We start from the raw sequence: 21,228 nt of genomic DNA, 5'->3' as shown, positions 1-21,228 counted from the left end.
ATAACACTCAGAAGCTTGGATCACTTGATAAACAATGATGATTCAACAGGATTTTATATATATATATATATATCCTATCTATATAATAAAAGGTTAATATGCAAATTGTCCCCTCAGGGATTTGACTGCTTGCTATGATGTCCGCTGACCACCAGGGGACAGTGTGGAATGAATGAAGGCCCTGGCCAGCAGCCAGCACCCGGGGGAAGGAAGGCCCTGGGAGGCCCTGATCGCAGGCCAGGCCTAGGGACCCTACCCATGCATGAATTTCGTGCACCAGGCCTCTAGTATGTATATATGCATATATACTCCGTATTTTTTGGCATATAAGATGACTTTTTAACCCAGGAAAATCTTCTCAAAAGTCGGGGGTCTTATACGCCAGAAAATACGGTAACCCACCCATCATTTGGCAATAACTCACTTTAATTCTAAATTGCAAATACCGTATTTTCCAGCGTATAAAACCCCCGACTTTTGAGAAGATTTTCCTGGGTTAAAAAGTCGTCTTATATGCCAGAAAATACGATATATATATATATATATATATATATATATATATATATATATATATATATATATAGTATTTCAGAGAGGAAAGGAGAGGGAGAGAGAGATAGAAACATCAATGATGAGAATCATTGATAGGCTGCCCCCTGTACACCCCCGACTTGGGATTGAGCCTGCTACTGGAGCATGTGCCCTTATCAGTAATTAAACCGTGACCTCCTGGTTCAGAGGTCGACACTCAACCACTGAGCCATGCCGGTCGGTCTGATTCAACAGGATTCTGATAGCCAGGGGCACTGGCCTTAATGAGCAAAATGAAACTTCCTTTTTTTTAAATAAAATATATTTAATTGATTTTTTACAGAGAGGAAGGGAGAGGGATAGAGAGTTAGAAACATCGATCAGCTGCCTCCTGCACACTCCCTACTGGGTATGTGCCCGCAACCAAGGTACATGCCCTCGGCCGGAATCGAACCTGGGACCCTTGAGTCCGCAGGCCAACACTCTATCCACTGAGCCAAACCGGTTAGGGTAAGATGAAACTTTCTTGCCCATTGGTATGCAGCTGGAAGGATGGGTTCAATGTGTGTGGGAGGACACCTCTGAGGAAGGTGTTTGAAGATGCATATTCATAATTACTGCTGAAGAAGAGTTGATGGGACCAGAGGTGTTCAAATCGGAGAAGAGTTAAAAGAAGAACTTAATAAGCATCTTCATCTATTTTAGAGGCCGGCACATTAGGAAGGGATTATAGATTATCAGAGGGTGATAGTTAAAGGAAACAGAACTTAACTGAAGAATGTATTTTCTAAAACTGGTCCTGTCCACCGACAGAATGGGCTTACAGAGACTGTGCTCCTGGTCATTGCAAGTATGCAATAAGGCCTAGGTGGCCATTTGTCTGCAATTGTAATGAAGAGGAGGATCCCTTCCCCAAGGATAACATATTCTTCATTAAGATCTGACAAGTCAAGAATTCTCACTTTTTGTGCATGCATAGTTTCAAGAGCTTGCTATTTTTTTCTCTTTAGATTTTATGCCTTTAAAAGTATTTACCAGCTTTTGTAGAGAAAATGGCTTTAGGTAACAGGAGAAAATAAATCACACAGCCAAATATATCAAGTTATTACACTTAAAAAAGGAAGCCTTAATATTGACAATGTAATATCTTAACATTTATTATAAGTGTGTACATTAATGTGGGTTAAGCAAGTGATTAAAAACATTAGGCAATTAAAAAGAAGCAAAAGTGTAATGCAACCACCCCTCTTCGAGTCTGCAGAATTCCATGCCTTTTTAGAATTGAAAGAGGTTGTTTTGGACTGAAATCAATAATGGTCTTGCAAGCTTTCTGTCAATATCTTGCATGTTGGTTCTAAAACTCCCTTAAAGGCAGAGTGTATCTTGAAGGTGGGGAAACCAGCCTATCTTGGACCTCTTTATTCTGCACTCCATCAGCTGGGCCTGTACCAAGACTCAGAGATGGCACCTCCCACCCAAAGGAGTGACCTTTCTTTCCCTTTCACTCATTCACTTAGCATCTATGTGTCAGTGCCTACCATGTGCCAAGTCCCATGCTGCAGGCTAGACTTCAGAAAGACCAGCTTACATTTAGTGTTGGTAATCGTGCCACTTATTCCCTTCAGAGCAAATCTGATGCACATCTATGCAAATAACTGGAATGTTCCACTCTAATCATTTGGCACGAAGAACAAGTCCACCAGCCAATGTGCACAGGGCTCAGAAACTGGAGAGAGATGGGAGACATTTTCTAATTAAATCAAGAGAACAGGCCCTCATTTTTCACTGGAAACACTGTGAGGTTGTTCCTCCTCTCGATGAGCTTATACAGTGATGCTGGTCCCAAAGGCAGAGGAGCACAATTGAACCTGAGTGGAGCATCACTGGCCTGCATCTGTCCATCCAGCCAATGGGTTTCCACTAGCATGGGACAGAGTCTGGACCGGAAAATAGGAGGTCACTGAAGGCCCTGTGCTCAGATTGGCTAGCCCACTGGAGTTTTCCCTGGGTTGACAAATTCCTCTTTGGGAAGATCTCTGAGCAAATCTCTTCCCGGATAGGAGCATCTTAGTTCAGAGGTGTTTTCATAGAAAGAGGATAGGGAGATGGGCAGTTTGGTACTTCATGGGGGCAGGGCGGGACTCAGGATGCCCAGAGGAGCAGTGCAATTTCTCACCTTCCCCTCTTTGTTAGAACATGCCTCAGGAGAGGTCTGGGAGGGGTTGTGTTACCTGGCAGGATTAAGTAAACTCTGCACAGTGTTTGGCACATACTCAACACTAAATTAATGCTGGCTGTTGTGGTTACTGTACTGGAGAGAGACAGCAATGGTTCTGCATAATTCAATGACCACTTTTCTGAGGCTCAATACCCTCATCTGTAAACTGGGGACAAGAATGCCCTCTGCACAGAATTAGTATGGGGATTGATGCCATTACTTTGTGATGTCTGGAATGTAGTAAGGCCTGAAGAAATGTTAGTTGCCTTTCTCCCGTCCTAATCCTGCTGGAGTGTGTACACTCTAAAACCTACTTTAGAAGATTTCTGTGTCAAGTTTAGGGACTGGGAATTGAGGGCAAAGGTATTAATCAGCTATCAAGGTTCAGACATAGATGTTCCTTTGGTCTGTAGCCTCCTAAGAATCACATCCTATAGAATTTAAACAAAATTATGTAAACTTTCTAATACATGCCTGCAGGAAAAATAACCTCAACTATATAGTGAAAGGTGGGTAGAAGGAGATAATTAAAAACTGGTATATACTTCAATCAAAAGCAACTAGCTACTTTTAAAAGTATATGGAAAGTTTAAACATGTATATATGGCCAATAGACAAGCTAAACATTGGCCTATGCCAATCTCTAGCATTCAATGCCTGCGATTTACCCACCAGGGATCGTCATCAGTCTTTAACCTGGTCCCTCAGAAGCATCAGCGGTCTCCTTGTATTCTAAAGTCCCAAAGGTACACTCAGAGATGCGAACCAAAATGTGATTTGCTCTCTGTCCCAAGTCAGTACACACCAAACCCAATGCTCCTGCCTCTGCCTATCATACCAGGCCACCTAAACTTGTCAGGAAGCCGACCTGCCTTAGGGAAGCAAAGATGGAATTCTTGTTCAATCCTCTTTGCTTACGCCTGATATAAGATCATGGATGTGAAGCACTTTCTGACCTATAAAAAGCTACACACACAAGTAATTATCATAGCATCATTAACATATGCTACTAGATGTAAGCAAATTCAACTTGAGAAGGGCAAAAGCATGAAGAAATCAAATGGTGAGGGAAGAAGAGCCAGCAACTTGGGACAACTGAGGATGGCCAAACTTGTCCAGGAGTCATCAGCTTCGGGAGCTAAAAAAAAAAAAATAGAAGCAGCCATGAGATTAGAAATACACATCCCATCTAATGACCAGTCAGAGGCTTCTGGGGTGGGTGACTGCGTCAGGTATCACAAGTAACAGTGCAGGCCAATGTGCCTTCTGGAGAGACGGCAAACGGGCTTGTAGCTGGTGGAACACCTGGGTGCAACCCATTTCCAGTGCCTTCAAGGGAGATATTCTGGTCTGCGCTTCTAGCTGAGGAGGTGCTAAAGATGAAGGGCCACCAGGATCTGGAAAGGCAGTGTCCTATGACACTGGACCTCATGCGGCTCAGACACGGGTGGATTCTGCTGGCTTTTAGCGTGCAAATCTATCTGCAGGCAGTGTTGACAATGTGGCCGAGAGATAGTCCAAGCAGCCCTTCCTGGTCAGGCCAGACCCAACATGGCACCATCCTCTCCCCTGTGCCTACTTATCCTGGCCTTTACCTACTGCTGCTCCCAGCTGTATCTTGTTTTACTGAACCTCTTGGCCAGTGGTCAGCAAACTCATTAGTCAACAGAGCCAAATATCAACAGTACAACGATTGAAATTTCTTTGGAGAGCCAAATTTTTAAACTTAAACTTCTTCTAACACCACTTCTTCAAAATAGACGCGCCCAGGCCGTGGTATTTGGTGGAAGAGCCACACTCAAGGGGCCAAAGAGCCGCATGTGGCTCGCGGGCCACAGTTTGCCAACCACTGTCCTTGGCTATTGCGTTCTGATTTTATGCTACACAAGGAATGGTGAAGCGGCCCAAGGGCCTATACCAGAGAGCCCTGAACCTGAATCTGAAGTCTGGGGTTGAGGTCCTGATGTTGCCATATACCAGCGAGGTGTTTCCCCAGGCCTGTTTTCTTCCTAGGTCTTCATTTCCTTGTTCCTGCAACAAGGCTAACAACATATGCCTGGCTGGCCTCTCAGGGCAGCTAGAGGGCTCAACTGAGGTGCTGCATCGAAGGTTCTTCTTGAGAGGAAGAGATTATAACCCCTGCAAATTGGAAATGTTCCTGGGGAGGGTCTTTCCACCTAAGACCTCAAAGTACCATAGGACATAGGTACAGAGGACTTGGGGCCTCCTGAACATACAGGTGAAGAGAGATAGCAGTGCCCTGGATTGAGACTCAGAGAGAGATCAGGGCACATTTCTTCCCTCTAATAACCCTGGCTGCTTGGCCTCTGGGGTGCCAACACATACCTAGAAGAGCTTATCATAGCATTTCCCACAGTGGATGGTGTCACGGTGAATGAAGATCTGATCCAGGAGCTCACCCATCGGTTTATTACAAATCCCACACTGAAAGAGAAAGCAAGCCAGAGGTCAGCATACAAGTGAAACAACATAAATGAGTGCGGTGGGGAGGGAGCACCTGACCAAGGTAAGCAGGCAGACACTGAGCAGAAGGCACACTCTGGACTTTGAAGCAAACAATTGAAAAATGGCAGAAAACAGATACAAAACCCAACTAGAAATGAAACAACAAAACAGAACCCCACAGAAACTAGCAAGCAGGATGATTACATAGTGGGTAGGAGCCCTGGTTTTAGAACTAGGCCTGGGTTTGAGCCCTAAATCCACTAAGCAGGTCCTCAAATAACATGGTTTTGTTTCTACATTGATGAGATGCCGTAGGAACTTAATTCTTGTTTCTAGTGATTAGCCTATGGTAGAATTGTGTGTGTTTTTTTAAATTTCTCAATATTTTCATTGATTTCAGAGAGGAAGGGAGAGGGAGAGAAAGACAAAAACATCAATGATGAGAGAGAATCATCGTTTGTCCACCTCCCGCAAGCCTCCCACTGGGGATCAAGCCCGCAATCTGGGCCGACCGGGAATTGAACTGTGACCTCCTGGCCCACAGGCAGATGCTCAACCACTGAGCCACAACAGCCAGGCTTGGTTTGGTTATACATTAAAATTGGTTTAAGAATTTAACGTTATATGCTTAAAGTCGCAGAACCTATTGACAACATTAAGTGAGGACTCAATGTATCATCACTGTTTCTGTCATTTTAGTTACCATGGACCAACACTTGAACCTCAACTTAGCCAACTGATGATGCTGATCATTGTGGGGGTCACCTCCAGGAACACAGAAAAAATCAACAATCTGGCTTGCAACGTGCTTCACACTGTGAAGAACAGGGACACTGAAGAGTTATTATGATGCTTCAGCCATAAGTGTTCTCCCTTTTTTTCTAAATGTAACAATACCAGCTTGTATTTTAAAATGTTATATCAACCTGATAAAGGTAAGAAAAACCTACAATTAAGGATACTGACAGACTAGTATATACAAATGAGCTTGAGCAATGGGGTGACCTTTCCTGAGAGGCAGCAGAATGTAGTGGGATAATGTTGGTTCTGATGTCGGAACCAGGATTGCTAACCCTGAGCAGCTCTGTGATCCTAGAAAAATAACTCCCTTTCCACCCTGTGCTCATGGTACCTGACCTACCTTCCCAGAATCCCCCCAAAATATCAGGCCTCACCATTTTGCCACACCTCCAACTTCCCCAGCTCTTATGTGAGCGCCAGTCAGTCAAGTTTAAAATCGCTGCTCCTCCATGTCTACTTCCCCGCACCTCCTCCCTCGCCTGTGGACCTCTTCCTTTCCTCTTCCTATTCCCTCTGTGCCATGGGCCAGGAGGCAGATGCCTTTGCTCATGTTCAGCCACCTGGAAAATACCTCTGTGGGCCCCTTCACTCCAGACTCCAGACCCACCTCTCTCACAAAGCCTTTCTGGGGACTCCCACCTACTCTGGCTGAGCCTTCCCCTAACACTAGCGCTGTGAGACTAAATGCATTGAGAGCTACTTATTTCTCAGGCTCCTGGAATTTTGCTATTTAACAGGAGTGCTCTGGAATTAAGTATATAACCAAAAGTTGACAGCATCTTCTAGGAATTTTCACATAAGTCCAGGAATCAGGGAATGAAATGTTCTTTGTAAAACCACATGTAACAACATGTTGAAAAATGTAATCCTACTTGGAGTCCACAGAACACAACTGGCCCTCAAATGATCTCCCTTGTCCCCTTCTTATTGCAAAGATCTGCCGTCTTCTTGCACTGCTCCCCTACAAAACCAACCACACAAGAGAGTCTTCCAGACTCACTTTTTCCATTTCCACATGTCATGTCCTGTTCTCTCATTAGCCCACTCTAGTCAGGCTTCGGTCCCCAAGACTTATTCACTCCCTTGGACTTGGAAGCTCTTTCAGCTCCCAGTTCTGCAAAGCCTATGGAGTGCAATCATACTGAGATTAAGCCTTCTGAACCCTTAACACTCCTTAACTCTAGACAATGATCTCAGCAGCTACACCCTTTTCCTTACCTTAAAGCAATAGTCATGGCAGCAGATGCCAAGGTGTTCGAGGGTAATCTTTGGACAGTCTCTGATCTCTCGGTTGCAATAAGTACAGATTCCTCCGGTTGTTCTGTGAGATGAAAAACAAGAACCTGGTGGTCAGTCTGGCATGCAGACTACTAATATAATACAGTTACACCCTCTAGTTTTATATAGCCAGGCCTAGGTTTGCTGCCAGTGTTCTCAGCCTGCCAACTTTTTCTGTGATGTGCAATTGGCCACACAGACCTGGGCCAGCCTAGGCCACTGTGGATCCTCACATTATTTCCAGAAAGTGGTCATGCATCTTCATACTCACTATCAAATGTGTAGACACCCCGATGTGATTCTTATTCCAGTCAGCTTTCCTCTCCCTGACCCTTGCCTAGCTTAACTGCTCCCCTCTAGAACAGGAAGACTCATGTCTTCTCCTACAGGAGACATGTACCTGTATGCCAAGCATGTCAAACTCGCGGCCCGCAGGCTGCATGCAGCCCAGCCAATATAACGGCATGTAAGAAACATTTAAATAAAAATCCCATAACTTCATTTTTACAATATCCTGTTATACGTAATTATTAATAACGAACTACAACGTTCGCTAATGACTGATGACTACAATCGTGTTGCATTCATTTCCCTTACGCGCCTTATGCACAGGCGCACCATTTCTCTCCACTCACACTAGCAGCGAATATTTTAGCAGCCGATGGCCACGTCATTAGACTTGGACTGACTTGTTTGGTGTGCGCAACAGGAAATATTTCGCTTTCGGAGAACAAGAAAAATAGGTTTATTTGTGTTATGCTTATTGATTTGTAGAGTTATTCAGTGTCTGGTAAGTTAATGTTCAAGAAAAAATATTAATTTTTATGGAAATGTTCTATTATATTATGTTAACGATGACTCATTTATTTCAGCCCTTAATATTCAGCATGTCTCTATCGAAATAAACCTACGTTTCTATGAAAATTGAAGCTTTTTTTTTTTGTGGCCCACATAAACTTAAACCTTGTTTATGTGGCCCGTGTTAGCCTTTGAGTTTGATATGCTTGCTGTATGCCCTACCAGGTCACCTGTCTTGATGGCACTTCTGTTCATGCCTGGGACCACTGAGCCCTGCCTCTCAGACCATACACTTTTGGACCCCTGTAATACTTACTGTGTGACTTACAACACATTATTTATTCTTTCCAGACCTGTTTTCTTCACTGTGACCTGAGTAAACTGCATCTCTCAGATTCCTTGCTCCCCTATGCCAAGAATTGAAAAATAAGACTTCTTGCTCTGGCAAGGCGGTTCAACTGGTTAAGTGTTGTCCCACACACCTAAAGGTTGCAGGTTTGATTCCCGGCCAGGACACATTCCTAGGTTGTAGGTTCAATCCCCAGTTGGGGTGTGTATGGAAGGCAACCAATCAATATTTCTCTCTCTCATAGAAGTTTTTCTCTCTCTCCTTCCCTCTCTCTCTAAAATCAATAATAAATATTAAAAAAAAGAAAAACAGTAGTACTATTTTTTCATTAAGACCATTCCAAGACTGCTGTCATCTAGTGACAGCTTTTGAAACTGCTAAATAAGATGCTCTCTGCACCTTCATTCATTTCAAATGAATGGTTCTTTCTCTTTTCTGGATTCTTGATGAGAGCAACCCACATTTCTTCATTTCCCACTCACCACTCTCCTTTTATAGTTCTTTTCCTTCTAGTCCAGTGGTCGGCAAACTCATTAGTCAACAGAGCCAAATATCAACAGTACAGCGATTGAAATTTCTTTTGAGAGCTAATTTTTTTAAACTTAAACTTCTTCTAACGCCACTTCTTCAAAATAGACTCGCCCAGGCCGTGGTATTTTGTGGAAGAGTCACACTCAAGGGGCCAAAGAGCCGCATGTGGCTTGTGAGCCGCAGTTTGCCGACCACGGTTCTAGTCAGATTTGCAAGTTCATGAAGTGATCAATTAATTAGGTTCTAATCCCAAGGGCCTCTCCTGCTGACAGGAGCCCCTTGGGCTTTCAAACACCACCATGTCCTTTCTCAGAAGCCCTTTGTGTCCACCCTCCAGTCTTAGCTGGGTTGAAGGCTTTAGTTGACACTAGTGTGACATCCCTATAAGGGATGCACAGTGATGTGAAAGATCTGAAAGTGGATCAGAAGCAGTAAAACAGGAGACAAAAGCAAGTCGACTTAGTGTGGAAATCTCCCTCAACTGTTTTTTCTCTGTAGACCTGCGAGCTCCCTGGTAAGACAGCAGACTCACCTCTCAGAGTATGGCGTGCTGTCATATGTGGGTTTCTTCTCCATGTTGAAGGAGTCCTCAGTATTGCTGATGCTGCAGGGGGTGGTAGGGGAAGAGGACAGCAGAAAATGAGAGCCAGGTAACTACCACAGTCATGAGTGGGGATGCTTTTCTCATTAACACAGTTGAGACATGACTCTGCATGGCCAGCTATCATCTGCTATGCAAAATGTCACAAGAAGCTTTAAACTTGGCGCCAAGGAGGCATAGTTCTCTTGGAGAAAAGCCCTTGAATGGGGGGCAAAGAGGATCTGCCATGGTGAAGCATGGCTCTGATTCTTGAGGCTGTGTATACCATGAGGGCCCCCCATTTCACTGACCAGTGGGAAAAGAGCAGGGCTTTTCTCCCCACATATGTGTGTGAGTTGTAATGTGACAGTCACCAGGAGCCCACTCACAGCAGAAATTAGACACTACAGATGGGAACAAAGAAAACATTCCTACATACACCTGTGCTTGGGTTATAGGAAGTGAGATTTTTTCCCCTTTTTCTATCATCATTTTTCAATAACAAGACTTTTTATAATACAAACTAATGGTTAAAAGATAAAACCATTGCCAGGGAAGGACTACTAACTACAAGCCCTGCGGGATGCTTAGTGTAGCTGCTATTCTCACAGGAGCCATATAATGACCCCCTGAGGTAGTTAGGAAAACTGACTCAGAGGGTAAATGCCCTGCCTAAGGTCACACCCAAAGGAAGGGGTGAGCTAGAGTTTCAGCCCAGGCTCTAATTTCTTCTGAGAATTAAGCTTATCTCAGAGCCTCCTGAGGCAAAAGGGGAAAACACAATGGATTCTCACTATCCAATCAAGAAATCCACTGGCTTGTTGTAAGACCTACCATTTTGACTGGATGTTAAATTTAATTTTAAAATTAATTTAATTGTCAGAGTGTAAGAAATAAATTTAACAGAGTGGTGGGACTGGGAGAAGAAAAACCAAAAGAAGGGACAAAGTTCAGTCAAATGACACTCACAGAGGCAGATGCTAGATGGCCAGGGCAGTTCCCTTGGGGGTGCTTGAGGTTTTATATACATTATTTCTAAACTCAAAGCCTCTCTGAACAAAGCTATAGAGATAGAAAATAGATCAGTGGTGGCTAGGGGCTGTGTGGCTGGTGGTGTGGAGAGTTGCTAACGGGTACAGGATTTCCTTCTGGGATAATGAAAATGTTCATGGGGAACTGGATAGTGCTAATGGTTGCACAACATTGTAAATGTACTAAAACACCACTGGACTGTGCATTTTAAAAAGTGAAATTTATGATATGTAAGTTATATCTCAATAAAGCTGGTGAGGAAAACCACCCTAAGGCGTTGCAGATGAAGAAACTGAGGCTCAGAAAGTTGAGTATCTTGTCCAAAATAATTTAGCCACTGGGGGTTGAGGTGGGGCTTGAACATGACCCCCATGCCCATGGTCATCATTTCATAGCACCAGTGAAAACTGGTTCAGAATCCCTAGAGGCCCAATCCTCAAATAAGACCAGGATGCTTCTCTGTTTCTAAAATCCTCACCCTAGCAGTGAGATGGTGTGTCATAAAAAAATTCCCAGGGGGGATGCTGTCTCAGTGTAGGTTGTTTTCATTGATGTGGCACAGGGGAAACCCTCACATGGCTTCAGGAAACAAGAAGATGAAGAGATGATGAGTAAAAAGTTACACATATATAAGGACCTACAGTCAAATGTGTGTTCAAATGAGGCAACTTGGCATGCTGGAAAGATTGTGGGAACTGAAGAGAGAATTCCTATGTTCTGGAGCAAGATGAAATTCACTACATTGTCTATGGGCCCCACCACTTCTGTAAAGAGTGATACTCTCAGTATTTCACAAAAGAAAGCTTGTAGTCTACCAAGAAACAAAGGCAGGCAGAAATGGATGGCACTGGAAGTGGGGTGTAAGATGAATTAATGATAAAGGGGGAACACAAAGGCACTGAGGTAGGAAGAACAGCTGGAAATGCATAAATCATGTCCATAGGCAATTACATCATTTATCCATTCAATACATGATTACACAGAAGTTACTCTGGGCCAAGTCCTGGATGAGGTACTGGGGATGCAGGAATGAGGACGACACAGGGCCCCGCAGGAGAAGGCCATGGCATGAACGATTCAGGGACTTGCTCTTACCTGCTGTAACGTGAAGACACCAGCTTCCCGGAAGATACCTCACTAGCATTCATGTACTCCTTCACAAAGAGAATCCCTTTGCTGTAGAAGGAGCACAGCAGAACAGAAAGAGGTATACTGGGCTCTGGCTAGGTAGCTCAGTTGGCTAGAGCATCGTCCCAATACACCAAGGTTATGGGTTCAATCTCCAGTCAGGGCACATACAAGAGTCAACCAATCAATGCATAAATAAGTGGAACAACAAATCAATGTCTCTCTCTCTCTCTAAAAATCAATTTAAAATTTAAGAAAAAATTAAAAGAAAGAGGTATACTGAAAGATTGCAGGGGACTAGGCCTGGTCCCAAGGAGGGAGGGGTTCAGGGCTAGGAGGACTTCCAGCTGGTTTGAAGAAAGCGAAGGATAATGGGAAGGCCTGGGGGAAGAGGTGCAGGTGTGCCCCAGCTGCCACTGGGCAAGGAAAGTGGCAAACGGGAGCTACTGGACTGCTGAGCCTACTGGGAACTCAGGCTGAAATCAAAGCCCATGGGTTCGGTTTTCTGTGTGTGGATGTGAGAGCCCTAGAAAGAAGATCCCTGCAGCCAGTGGTGGCATGTTGTCCTACTTCATACAGATCTCAATACTACCAGAGCCCCCCCGCCACCCCTGCACCGCTCCCTGCAGACTTCAGTGCAGTGGCCTGCCCATCTCTCCTCTCTGACTGCACTTTCTTCCTCTTCTACTGGGACCAGGAGAGTCTCCAAGCCACAATCCTAGACTTGGTCCTCTCCACTCTCTGTGAATCGACATCAGCAATCTAACCTCTCTCTTGTCACTCACGGAGCTCCAGAGGCCCAGAAGTCACCTCATGTTGGCTAGGCCCCTGGCGACATTGGAAACAAGGTGTGCCTCATGTTGGGCTCACCATGGTTTCCAATGTAGTCCCATTTCTGTGTCTGATGTTAGCAGAGGCCCCTCTGATCCCACCCCCACACACAAACCTCACTCACACTTCCCTGCAATGGTTCCCTTCCTACACTCTAAGCTTGTAGATGTGGCCAGAAATGCACACGAGGCAGTGAGTGTGCGCCTCTCCTTATGATGGATAATGTGAGGGAGACAGACATACACCCTGGCTTCAATGGGCTTTCTTTGGCCTTTCCATGAATGTCCCCCAAGAGCCATTAGCAAGATTCTATGGATGGTAGAGCCCTAGGAAGTACCACCTCAGTCTTTCACTGGGAAAGGTACTGGGGCTGTGCTATGTGGCCCCTTAACCAATGGCCACTAGGAGTTGGGGAAGGCACTAGAGCTAATGTGAGAGAAGTGACATGGGATAAAAGTCCAGTCCTTTAGCTCCATGGAGGAAACAGCCCAGAGAACATGTCCCAAGTTGTCCCTTCTTACCTGGTTGAGCTGGAGTCCAATTCACTTGGGGAGGCTGGGATGTAAACATGAGGCTGCTCGGCGGCAGCAGTGACTGTAACAGTGACCATACAGCTCGAGGGGTTTCTCATCCTGAAAGAAATAGAAGAAAGATGAGTGTGTCCATTCTGAGAGCTGATATCAAACAGGCTCAAAAAGAGTTTTTGAACCCCAGTCCTCCAGACTGCCACCTCAAGTTTTTTTGAAAAACTGATGTTTTTAAAATAACCCTTGCAAATCACTGAGCTTTTGCTCTTCCAGACTCCTGAGGTCAATAGGTGGTATCACTAACTTTACAGATGAGAAAACCCAGGCAAGGTGACCCAGGTCACACCGTGAATCAGTGGCAAGACCCTAATCTTCCAGTACCCACACAAAATTCTACTGTAGCCAAGTGCCTTGGCCTGTGGCTTACTTGGTTAGGGCACATCATGGGGGTACTAGAGACTTGACACTCAATTCACCCACTCATTGGATTGGAAAGCGCCTTCCTAGGATCAGCTTCCCCTCCCCATACCCTCCAGTGAACTTTCCAGTGAGTTCACAAGGCTGAGGGAGAGAGACACATGAGTTTAAGCATCACCAAGGAAGAGACTTGGATGCAGTTAATTCTGGAAGGCACTGCCCACAAGCAGAGGCAAGACACTGACAGGTAGAATGATTTTTCTGAGCCGCCATCTTTCAGCTGCAACACACAGCCCTTGGCCTGAAATCTGACCTCCTAACCAGTTCACAAGGCGTTTCTCTGGCCAGGCTCTTACTTACTCTCACTCTGCCTGCTCTCAGGTCACCATTCTGATACTAAAGCTGCCGTAACTACCTACTGCAAGTCAGGGCATCCTGTTTGGCACCACCACTGACACCACTGCCCCATATGTGCCATCTGTATCACATCTGCCCATTCTCCAGCAGCCTCAGGCCAGCTGTATGGGTGCACACTGCCCTGGACTGATTTTGATTTCTCTCCAACATGCGGCTCCAGATCATGCTCTGGATGTGGTTTGCCTCCGCCTGGCCTAGGCTCTGGGGCATCACTCCCTTGCCAGAGAATCCAGTGCCCAAGACCTCAACTAGTTTAAGAGTGGGAAGGGGGAAAAACAATCATGATCTAGCACCTGCCTGGCTCCCCAGCCACATCGTCCCAAATGATGTCATGTGTACCTGAAGCTCTAGCCATACTGAAGGATCTCTCTCGTACCTTTGCACTTAACACCTTCTGGGATACCTGCCCTCTCACCCCAGGCCTCAATGTGCCCAGTCACTCTGTGCATATTCCTACATCACCCTATGACACAGGAATGCACCATCAAAACAAAAGGAGGTAGACTGGCTGAGAGGGAGAGCCCCATGGGAACCTGGAAAGACAGATAGGGGATAAAATACAGAGCCAGAGAAAGATAAAAGCCTCAATACAAAGAACCTGGCACATGCTCTCCCTCTGGGGAGCAGCCTGTGCCATTCACTTTTCCATCTTCTTCCCCCTCTTCTTACCCTACAGGCGTGGCTTTCCTAAACTCTAAGGGTCCCCAGGAGACTTGCAACCAGGGGAGCAATGGGCAACAGCAGCTTGTTCCAGGCTAACCCCCTGAATCTATTCCTAAGGACCCCTTTTCTCTGACTTCCCAGAGAGCTAAGCTCTCCTGTTGCTTCTTCCATGCTAAGCTCTTCCTTGTTTCACTGGCCCCAGCGTTAATTAACAATGCCTGGACTCGTGTTGTGAAATTTTTCCTGCACAAAGTCAAGCTGGCCATAGACAGACCTGCTGAGGGCCAGGTCCTCTGTCCAGTAACAGTATGCTGTGTGCTCCCTGAGGGCAGGCAGGCAGGGTCCTGTACATCTTGTTCAATGTGTATATGGCCAGTATAGCTGGCTCACATGAGGCTATTCCCTACTCATGGCCACTATTGGAAAAGATCTCTAGGGAGCAAAAGGAGCATCCAAATGCTGTCATTCAAGGACAAACTGGTGGTGGTGGCAGTGGAAGACTTCATTGAACTTTCGTTATCTCTGGCAGGGAGTCCCATCCACACCAGAGCACACCTTCCTCTGAGAACTTTCGTCTCCATGAATGGCAAAGGCAACCCATATGCCTTTTCCAACCCAGGTATTCATGGCACAAATGGCTGCCAGATAATATGGTTCTGTGTGCTGGGCTTGGTCTAACAGATTTGATACCATGGCTTCAAAATGAAGCCCATGTAGACCGGCCCCTCGGATGCTCTTTGCCAGTCAGCTTCCCACTGGCTCCTAAGCAGTCACACCTGCAAAAGGTAACTGGCCTGCTCAGTGTGTCAGGGTTTGTTCTGGGGTGTGGAACTTGGCAAAACTCTGGCAATAGGAGCAGGAGCCCAGCACAGTATAGTTCTTACCTGCTGGCCTGGCTCTCCAATTCCATGAGCTGCTGGAGTCTTCTGGGGCTGCTCTGATGCTCTGGAGTGTTGGGGTCTTCAGGCTGCTGGGTAGGTGCAGCCAGGTCTCCATGGCCACCTCTCGGGGCTCCGGGCTTCTCCTGCCAGGTCTCTCCCAGCTCGGTGACCACATTCTTCTCCTCAAAACCAGCCAAGGAGCTGAGGAAGAATGAGCTGAGGAGCGAGTGTTGTGGGACTAGTCCTTGCTCACCCACTGCAAGCTGATGTCACTTCCTGTGAGTATAGCAGCTCCTCTCTGGAGGACGGAGCAGAAAGGAGCCCAAAACTGCCCCCATATCAGAAAGCAGTCTGTCTCCTCCTACGAGGACCCCAGCACTGCTACTCCCTTCCCACTGACAAAGGCAGCATCCCCAAGAACACCTAGCAACGGGCTTTAATGAGGTTTTAAAAGACAAAGTCTTCTCCTAGTTAGAAACAGTGGTATTCCTTTACCCCTCCTCCCACTGTGATCCCCCTTTCTCTAAGCCAGTGGTTCTCAACCTTTCTAATGCCGTGACCCTTTAATACAGTTCCTCATGTTGTGGTGAACCCCAACCATAAAATTATTTTGGTTGCTACTTCATAACTAATTTTGCTACTGTTAATGAATCGTAATGTAAATATCTGTGTTTTCCAATGGTCTTAGGCTCTACAGCAGCAGTTCTCAACCTGTGGGTTGCGACCTACAGGTTGAGAACTGCTAGCAGGGTCGCCTAAGACCATCGGAAAACACAGATATTTACATTACGATTCATTAACAGTAGCAAAATTAGTTATGAAGTAGCAACCAAAATAATTTTATGGTTGGGGGTCACCACAACATGAGGAACTGTATTAAAGGGTCGTGGCATTAGAAAGGTTGAGAACCACTGCTCTAAGAACTTCCCTGTTCCAGTCCATCTGTCTTACTTAAAAGGTCCCAAGCCATATTTTATTCCCAGGCTCAGGTGCTCAGACAGGTGTATGCAGCCAGGCCCTGCAAGCTCCCTCCTCCCCCAGCTCTCTGGGAAGGAGCTTGTCCCCAGGCTTCCCTGGAGGGCTGGATGGGGATACGGAGAGGGAACAGAGCTGTCACTCACGCTAGAGTCTCAAGAGGGTGACTCCACAATAGGGGGAAGAGCCATATAAGCTAAAAGGCTTCCAGGCACCTGAGATAGACTGCCAAGCCCATTCGTGATCCTCGATCGCCATCTGGTGGCCTGGGTGGGCAAAGCCGCAGAATAAGCCTTGCCAAAGAAGATGTGGCTCAGGGGGGCAGCCATTTTCTTTATTGAAGGTCGCATTTCCTGGCGGGTACCATGGTCCCAGCTCAGGGCTGCAAGAAATGGCAGAGCGCACAGGCGCGCACTCACCGACCAGGAAGCTAAGCGCTTAGGAGGAAGGCGCTTGCGCAGGCAGGCGCACAGGTATTGTGGCTGCTTTGTTTTCGAAGCCACTACTTCCTTGTCTTCTTTATTGGTAAACAGTCACTGCTATTATTCCGGGGCAATAGCATTTTCTTCCCCTTTTTGGCAGACGAAAAAGCTGGGGTGAGGATCCTGTTGCCGCTCATAAATGGCAGTCACAACGGAACTTTAACCTGCTCCCCGTGGCTCAATCTGATCACGTACCTGCCTGTACACGTCTCATCTCTAATCTAAGGATTAAAGGTGGGGTGGAAGCAGGAGCGAGGGCTCATCACTTTAAGCATCCGGTTCAAAACACACAAAACTGCCTTTCTCAAACTCATCAACCCCCCCTTCCCTCTCAGCTGCTTTTCTCTTCCAACAGCCAAACTTCTTGAAAGGGTTTTCTGCACTGTCTTGCTACTTCCTCATTCTCTTCTCCCTGTCAACCTTCCACCAAACTACCATTGCTTCCCAATATCCCAAACTATCTGTGCTCCTTACCCCAGTGTGTCTACACCAATATGCTACCCTTTAAGGTCCCTGCCTCCATTGGAGGTTCCCCAGGATTTCAGGGACCCCAAAATCAACCATCTGAGGCTGAAAAATCTAATTGGAAAGGATCTGGATAAAATATCCAGGTAGATGAGCTTTGGAGACACCCCGACTTATATTTGCTTTATCCTTGGTCTCTCACCACAAATTTAGTCTACAGTCTTCATAAGATTACATTTCAGGGCAAAAAAAAAATCTTAAAAGCCTCCTCTACAAATATTAGTAGGAAGCTTTACTATTCATATTGAGCAGGTAACCTCAACTTGTACCATCTCCCAGAAACACAATTATGATAAAAATATAAACAAAGACAAGAACTAACGCTTATATAAACCAGTGCATTTTGTATTTCTGTGTTTATACCTGACTCCTGGCTGGGAAATTTAGAATTAAAACCATAAGATCTCTATTCCTTTTTGTCTGTGTGTTTCTGTATATATGTATGTTATATATGTGTAATATTTTCTTGACTCTAGATATTATTACTAAATTAGCTTAAGAAAATCCCTTATGCTTTATTTGAAATGACTTAGAAATAAATAAGCACTTATATAAATTAAATATTCCTAAAACTCCCATAAATTACAGAAACAATTTCTAAATACTTGGAATGAAAAAATAAAGCATTCTTATAAAAACTATCCCAAATGTTTAAAAAGTTAAAGTTCAAAGATTAGGTAAATCTCTGCCAAACAAGACGAGTTTAATATTGTTACCATACTTTCCGGCGTATAAGACGACTTTTTAACCCAGGAAAATCTTCTCAAAAGTCGGGGGTCTTATACGCTGGAAAATACGGTAGGTTAGAAAAATCTCTGACAATGTATATCAGATTGCTTAAAACCCAAACACCGTATTTTCCTGCGTATAAGACCCCCGACTTTTGAGATTTTCCTGGGTTAAAAAGTTGTCTTATACGCCGGAATATACAGTAGTGTAATTTAAAAAACAGCTATGTCTTGTGAGTTATAAATGTTACAGCTAACACAAGCATATATTTTTATTCTACTTGAGTATATTCTTCCTAAACACAAAACAGGTTTACTGTTTGAATAAGCTAGTATTACATCTACTAGATGTTTAAGATTACAAAAATATAAATTTTCTTTTAACCAAACTCATTATTTTGAAAACTTTATTTAAACAGTAATTATGTTTTATAATACATCACTTTTAAGACAGTTTTCAAGATCTTTTTGGTAATTTAAAACCCTAGGCATATGCTAAATTAAATTAATTAATATTCATCAAATACCTAAATCATTTTTAAGTAACATAAAATACTGACACTAACCCTATTTTTAAGCTTACATACTTTTTGCTTATTTTTTGAAGCACAGAGAGGTTGTATTTAGATCTATTAATAAATGTGTTCATTTGTCCATGCTGAAAACTATACTATAAAATGTATGTAACTATAAATTTTATGGGATATTCATAAGCTTTACTAGTCTGCTAAGAAATGTTGTGTATAACAGACAGTTCAAAATGATCTATCCCCTTTTTTTCCTATAAAATAGAAGTAACTATTGTTAAATATCATAGTCAATATGTAGAAATGAGACTACTAAAAGTAATAATGGCAAAGAGGAACAACTCTGTATGCAAGAAAAGCAAATACGTTTTTGTTAAGGAAAAAGAGAATAGTTTTGTCCTAAATTAAAATAACTAGTAGTTCCAAAAACTATGTAAGACAAAATATAAATGGATATTTTTATAATTTCAAAAGGTTCACAGAAAAGAAATTTTAATTGTCATGGTCAAAAGGAACTAAAACTTAATAAGACTATAAGATTTTCTCAAAAGAGCTCTAGTATCAAATCTTATACTGATGCATAACTAAAATCTGGCTTTCTCTCCCAAACTTTCTTGGATTGCTGGTCTGCTCTTAACAAAAGACCTTTATTTCCTTCTGAGTAATCTGTCTAGAAGGCAAAGTTTTTATGTTTTTCCAAACAAATGCCCTATTCTGTATACTGACTACACCATGTCTTCAATTATTTTTAAAAGGCCTTTTAATTTTAAAGGAAATAAGAATCTTTAAAGTCATGTTATTGCCTATGTTTACTTGAAAATTTTTGTCACTTTGATTCAATAGATAATTATTATTTCTCACTATCCCATAATCTTATTTAATCAAATGTCCACACCTCCTGATAACATTTGACATTTTGCATTCCCTATACCAAATGTGAGATATCTTTCTTATTCTCTTCTCCCTAAAACTGACAGTGGGATTTCCCAGAATACCCAAAGGGTTTATTTGTTCTTTCGCCTTGTAACAAGAGGTGTTAAAAATAATAGGTTTATTTAATATTCTATAAATTGTATGGAATGCATTTTCCAGTCACACATCCCTCCAAATAATGCTGAGTCTTTCCTAAATTAAATTTGAATGCCATTGAACTGTACACTTAAAATGGTTAAGATGGTAAATTTTGTTACATGTATTTTACAATTTAAAAAGACCAACTTACTGGCTCCTCTTTGTCCTTTGGAGAAAGTCTAAGTCCTTGTTATGGCATAAGGATATGACCTTGCCCATCTGTCTGTGATCATATGGTCTTTGTTATTTATTAGATTGATATGCTGTGTTCGTTTCCCTAAGACTACTCCCAGGGTCAGTGCTTCTCTAGGAGGACTCTAGAACTCAGCATATAGTTGTCCTCAAGACTAAGATGTACTACTGCAAAAGGATACCAAACATAATTAGCAAAATGAAAAGCCAGTGTTGTTAGTCACAGCCGAAGGTTTTTATTAAGGGCTGGTCACATAGGCACTTACTGCCTGGCACCTACCCAAATTCCCAACTCCCAAAAGGCAACCAGAGATTCACCATAAAGCACATTGTTGGTACAGGCGATCTACGTCATTAGCCCAGTCTCTTATCATTTAGGAAAAGGTTCATATGTGTGTAAAGAACTGTCTACCTTTTCAAGTTCCCAGAGGTCAGCCAATGGGTCACCTTGCAAGCAGGCCTTTCTAAGGAGAGCAGTCTGAGGCTTCCTAGGTTAACTCTTGTCTGCACACTATCCAGCTAACATCACCTCCTCCACTGCTTTCTCATCATAAACTGCAGCCATATCAAACCACAGGGCACTCCCCAAACATGTCACACTGTTACCTGTCTTCCCTCTAGCATAGGAGATTATTCCTACTCCTGGACCCTTCCCTTCAACTCCTTGAAAACGTTTTCAAGAGGAACATCTACCGTCACCTCTATGAAGCCTTCTCTGATTCTGTGAGACCAGCTAAGTCACATGGTCCTTCTAGTATGCTGCCATAGTACCGTATCCATACCCACAGGTAAACACTTACCACTGACCTCCTAAAGGGCAGTGACCAAGTCTTTTTTGTCTGTATCCCTAGTGCAGTATATGGCTTGGCAGGAGCTAGTAACTAAGTAAAATTTGATTTAATTGTGGAATGTGTGGTTCATTAATTCACATAACAAATCAAGTTGTTCACATTGCTCTGCTCACTCCTTCCCCTGCCTTCCAACCTACATCTGCACTCAACCTTCCCTCCCGTCTCAGAGACACAGCCCTCTCTTTCCTGCTCAAGGCTCTAGAACCTGCCACACCCTGACCTCAGTGACCCTTCACCTTCAAGTTTGCTCATCCCTCTTTGAACTGCAAACTCACTTCATCTCGCAGGTATTTCCTCCCCTGGGCACATAAGCTTCATTCTGTAGCTGTTTATTTGCTCACCCTTTCCACATCCATCACTTCATGGCCAATGTTTTATTTTTATTTTTATTTTTAAAATACGTTTTAAAATATATTTGTATTGATTTCA

At 43.9% G+C, this 21,228-nt stretch overlaps 1 protein-coding gene across 5 annotated transcripts in view; it reads right to left on the bottom strand.

Annotated features, from left to right (window-relative positions):
- Window positions 1–939: 939 nt before the first annotated feature.
- The window catches only part of ZNF185 (zinc finger protein 185 with LIM domain), a 70,158-nt gene continuing 49,869 nt past the window's right edge, over window positions 940–21,228 (bottom strand). For 2 of the 5 annotated variants that reach the window (XM_079764864.1, XM_079764865.1), the window contains 7 exons: window positions 15,452–15,664; window positions 13,065–13,175; window positions 11,680–11,760; window positions 9,505–9,576; window positions 7,235–7,337; window positions 5,096–5,194; window positions 940–3,887 (listed from right to left, as the gene is read on the bottom strand). In XM_079764864.1, coding sequence (XP_079620990.1) covers window positions 5,096–5,194; window positions 7,235–7,337; window positions 9,505–9,576; window positions 11,680–11,760; window positions 13,065–13,175; window positions 15,452–15,664 — 679 coding nt within the window. In that variant the 3' untranslated portion in view covers window positions 940–3,887. The remainder of the gene's footprint in view (window positions 3,888–5,095; window positions 5,195–7,234; window positions 7,338–9,504; window positions 9,577–11,679; window positions 11,761–13,064; window positions 13,176–15,451; window positions 15,665–21,228) is intronic. The other 3 variants (XM_079764861.1, XM_079764862.1, XM_079764863.1) reach the window with 3 other exon arrangements.

Source organism: Cnephaeus nilssonii (assembly GCF_951640355.1).
Source record: "Cnephaeus nilssonii genome assembly, chromosome: X".
Lineage (NCBI taxonomy): Eukaryota > Metazoa > Chordata > Mammalia > Chiroptera > Vespertilionidae > Cnephaeus > Cnephaeus nilssonii.
Note: the sequence above shows the minus strand (reverse complement) of the source record. Positions and strands in the feature narration are given on the sequence as shown.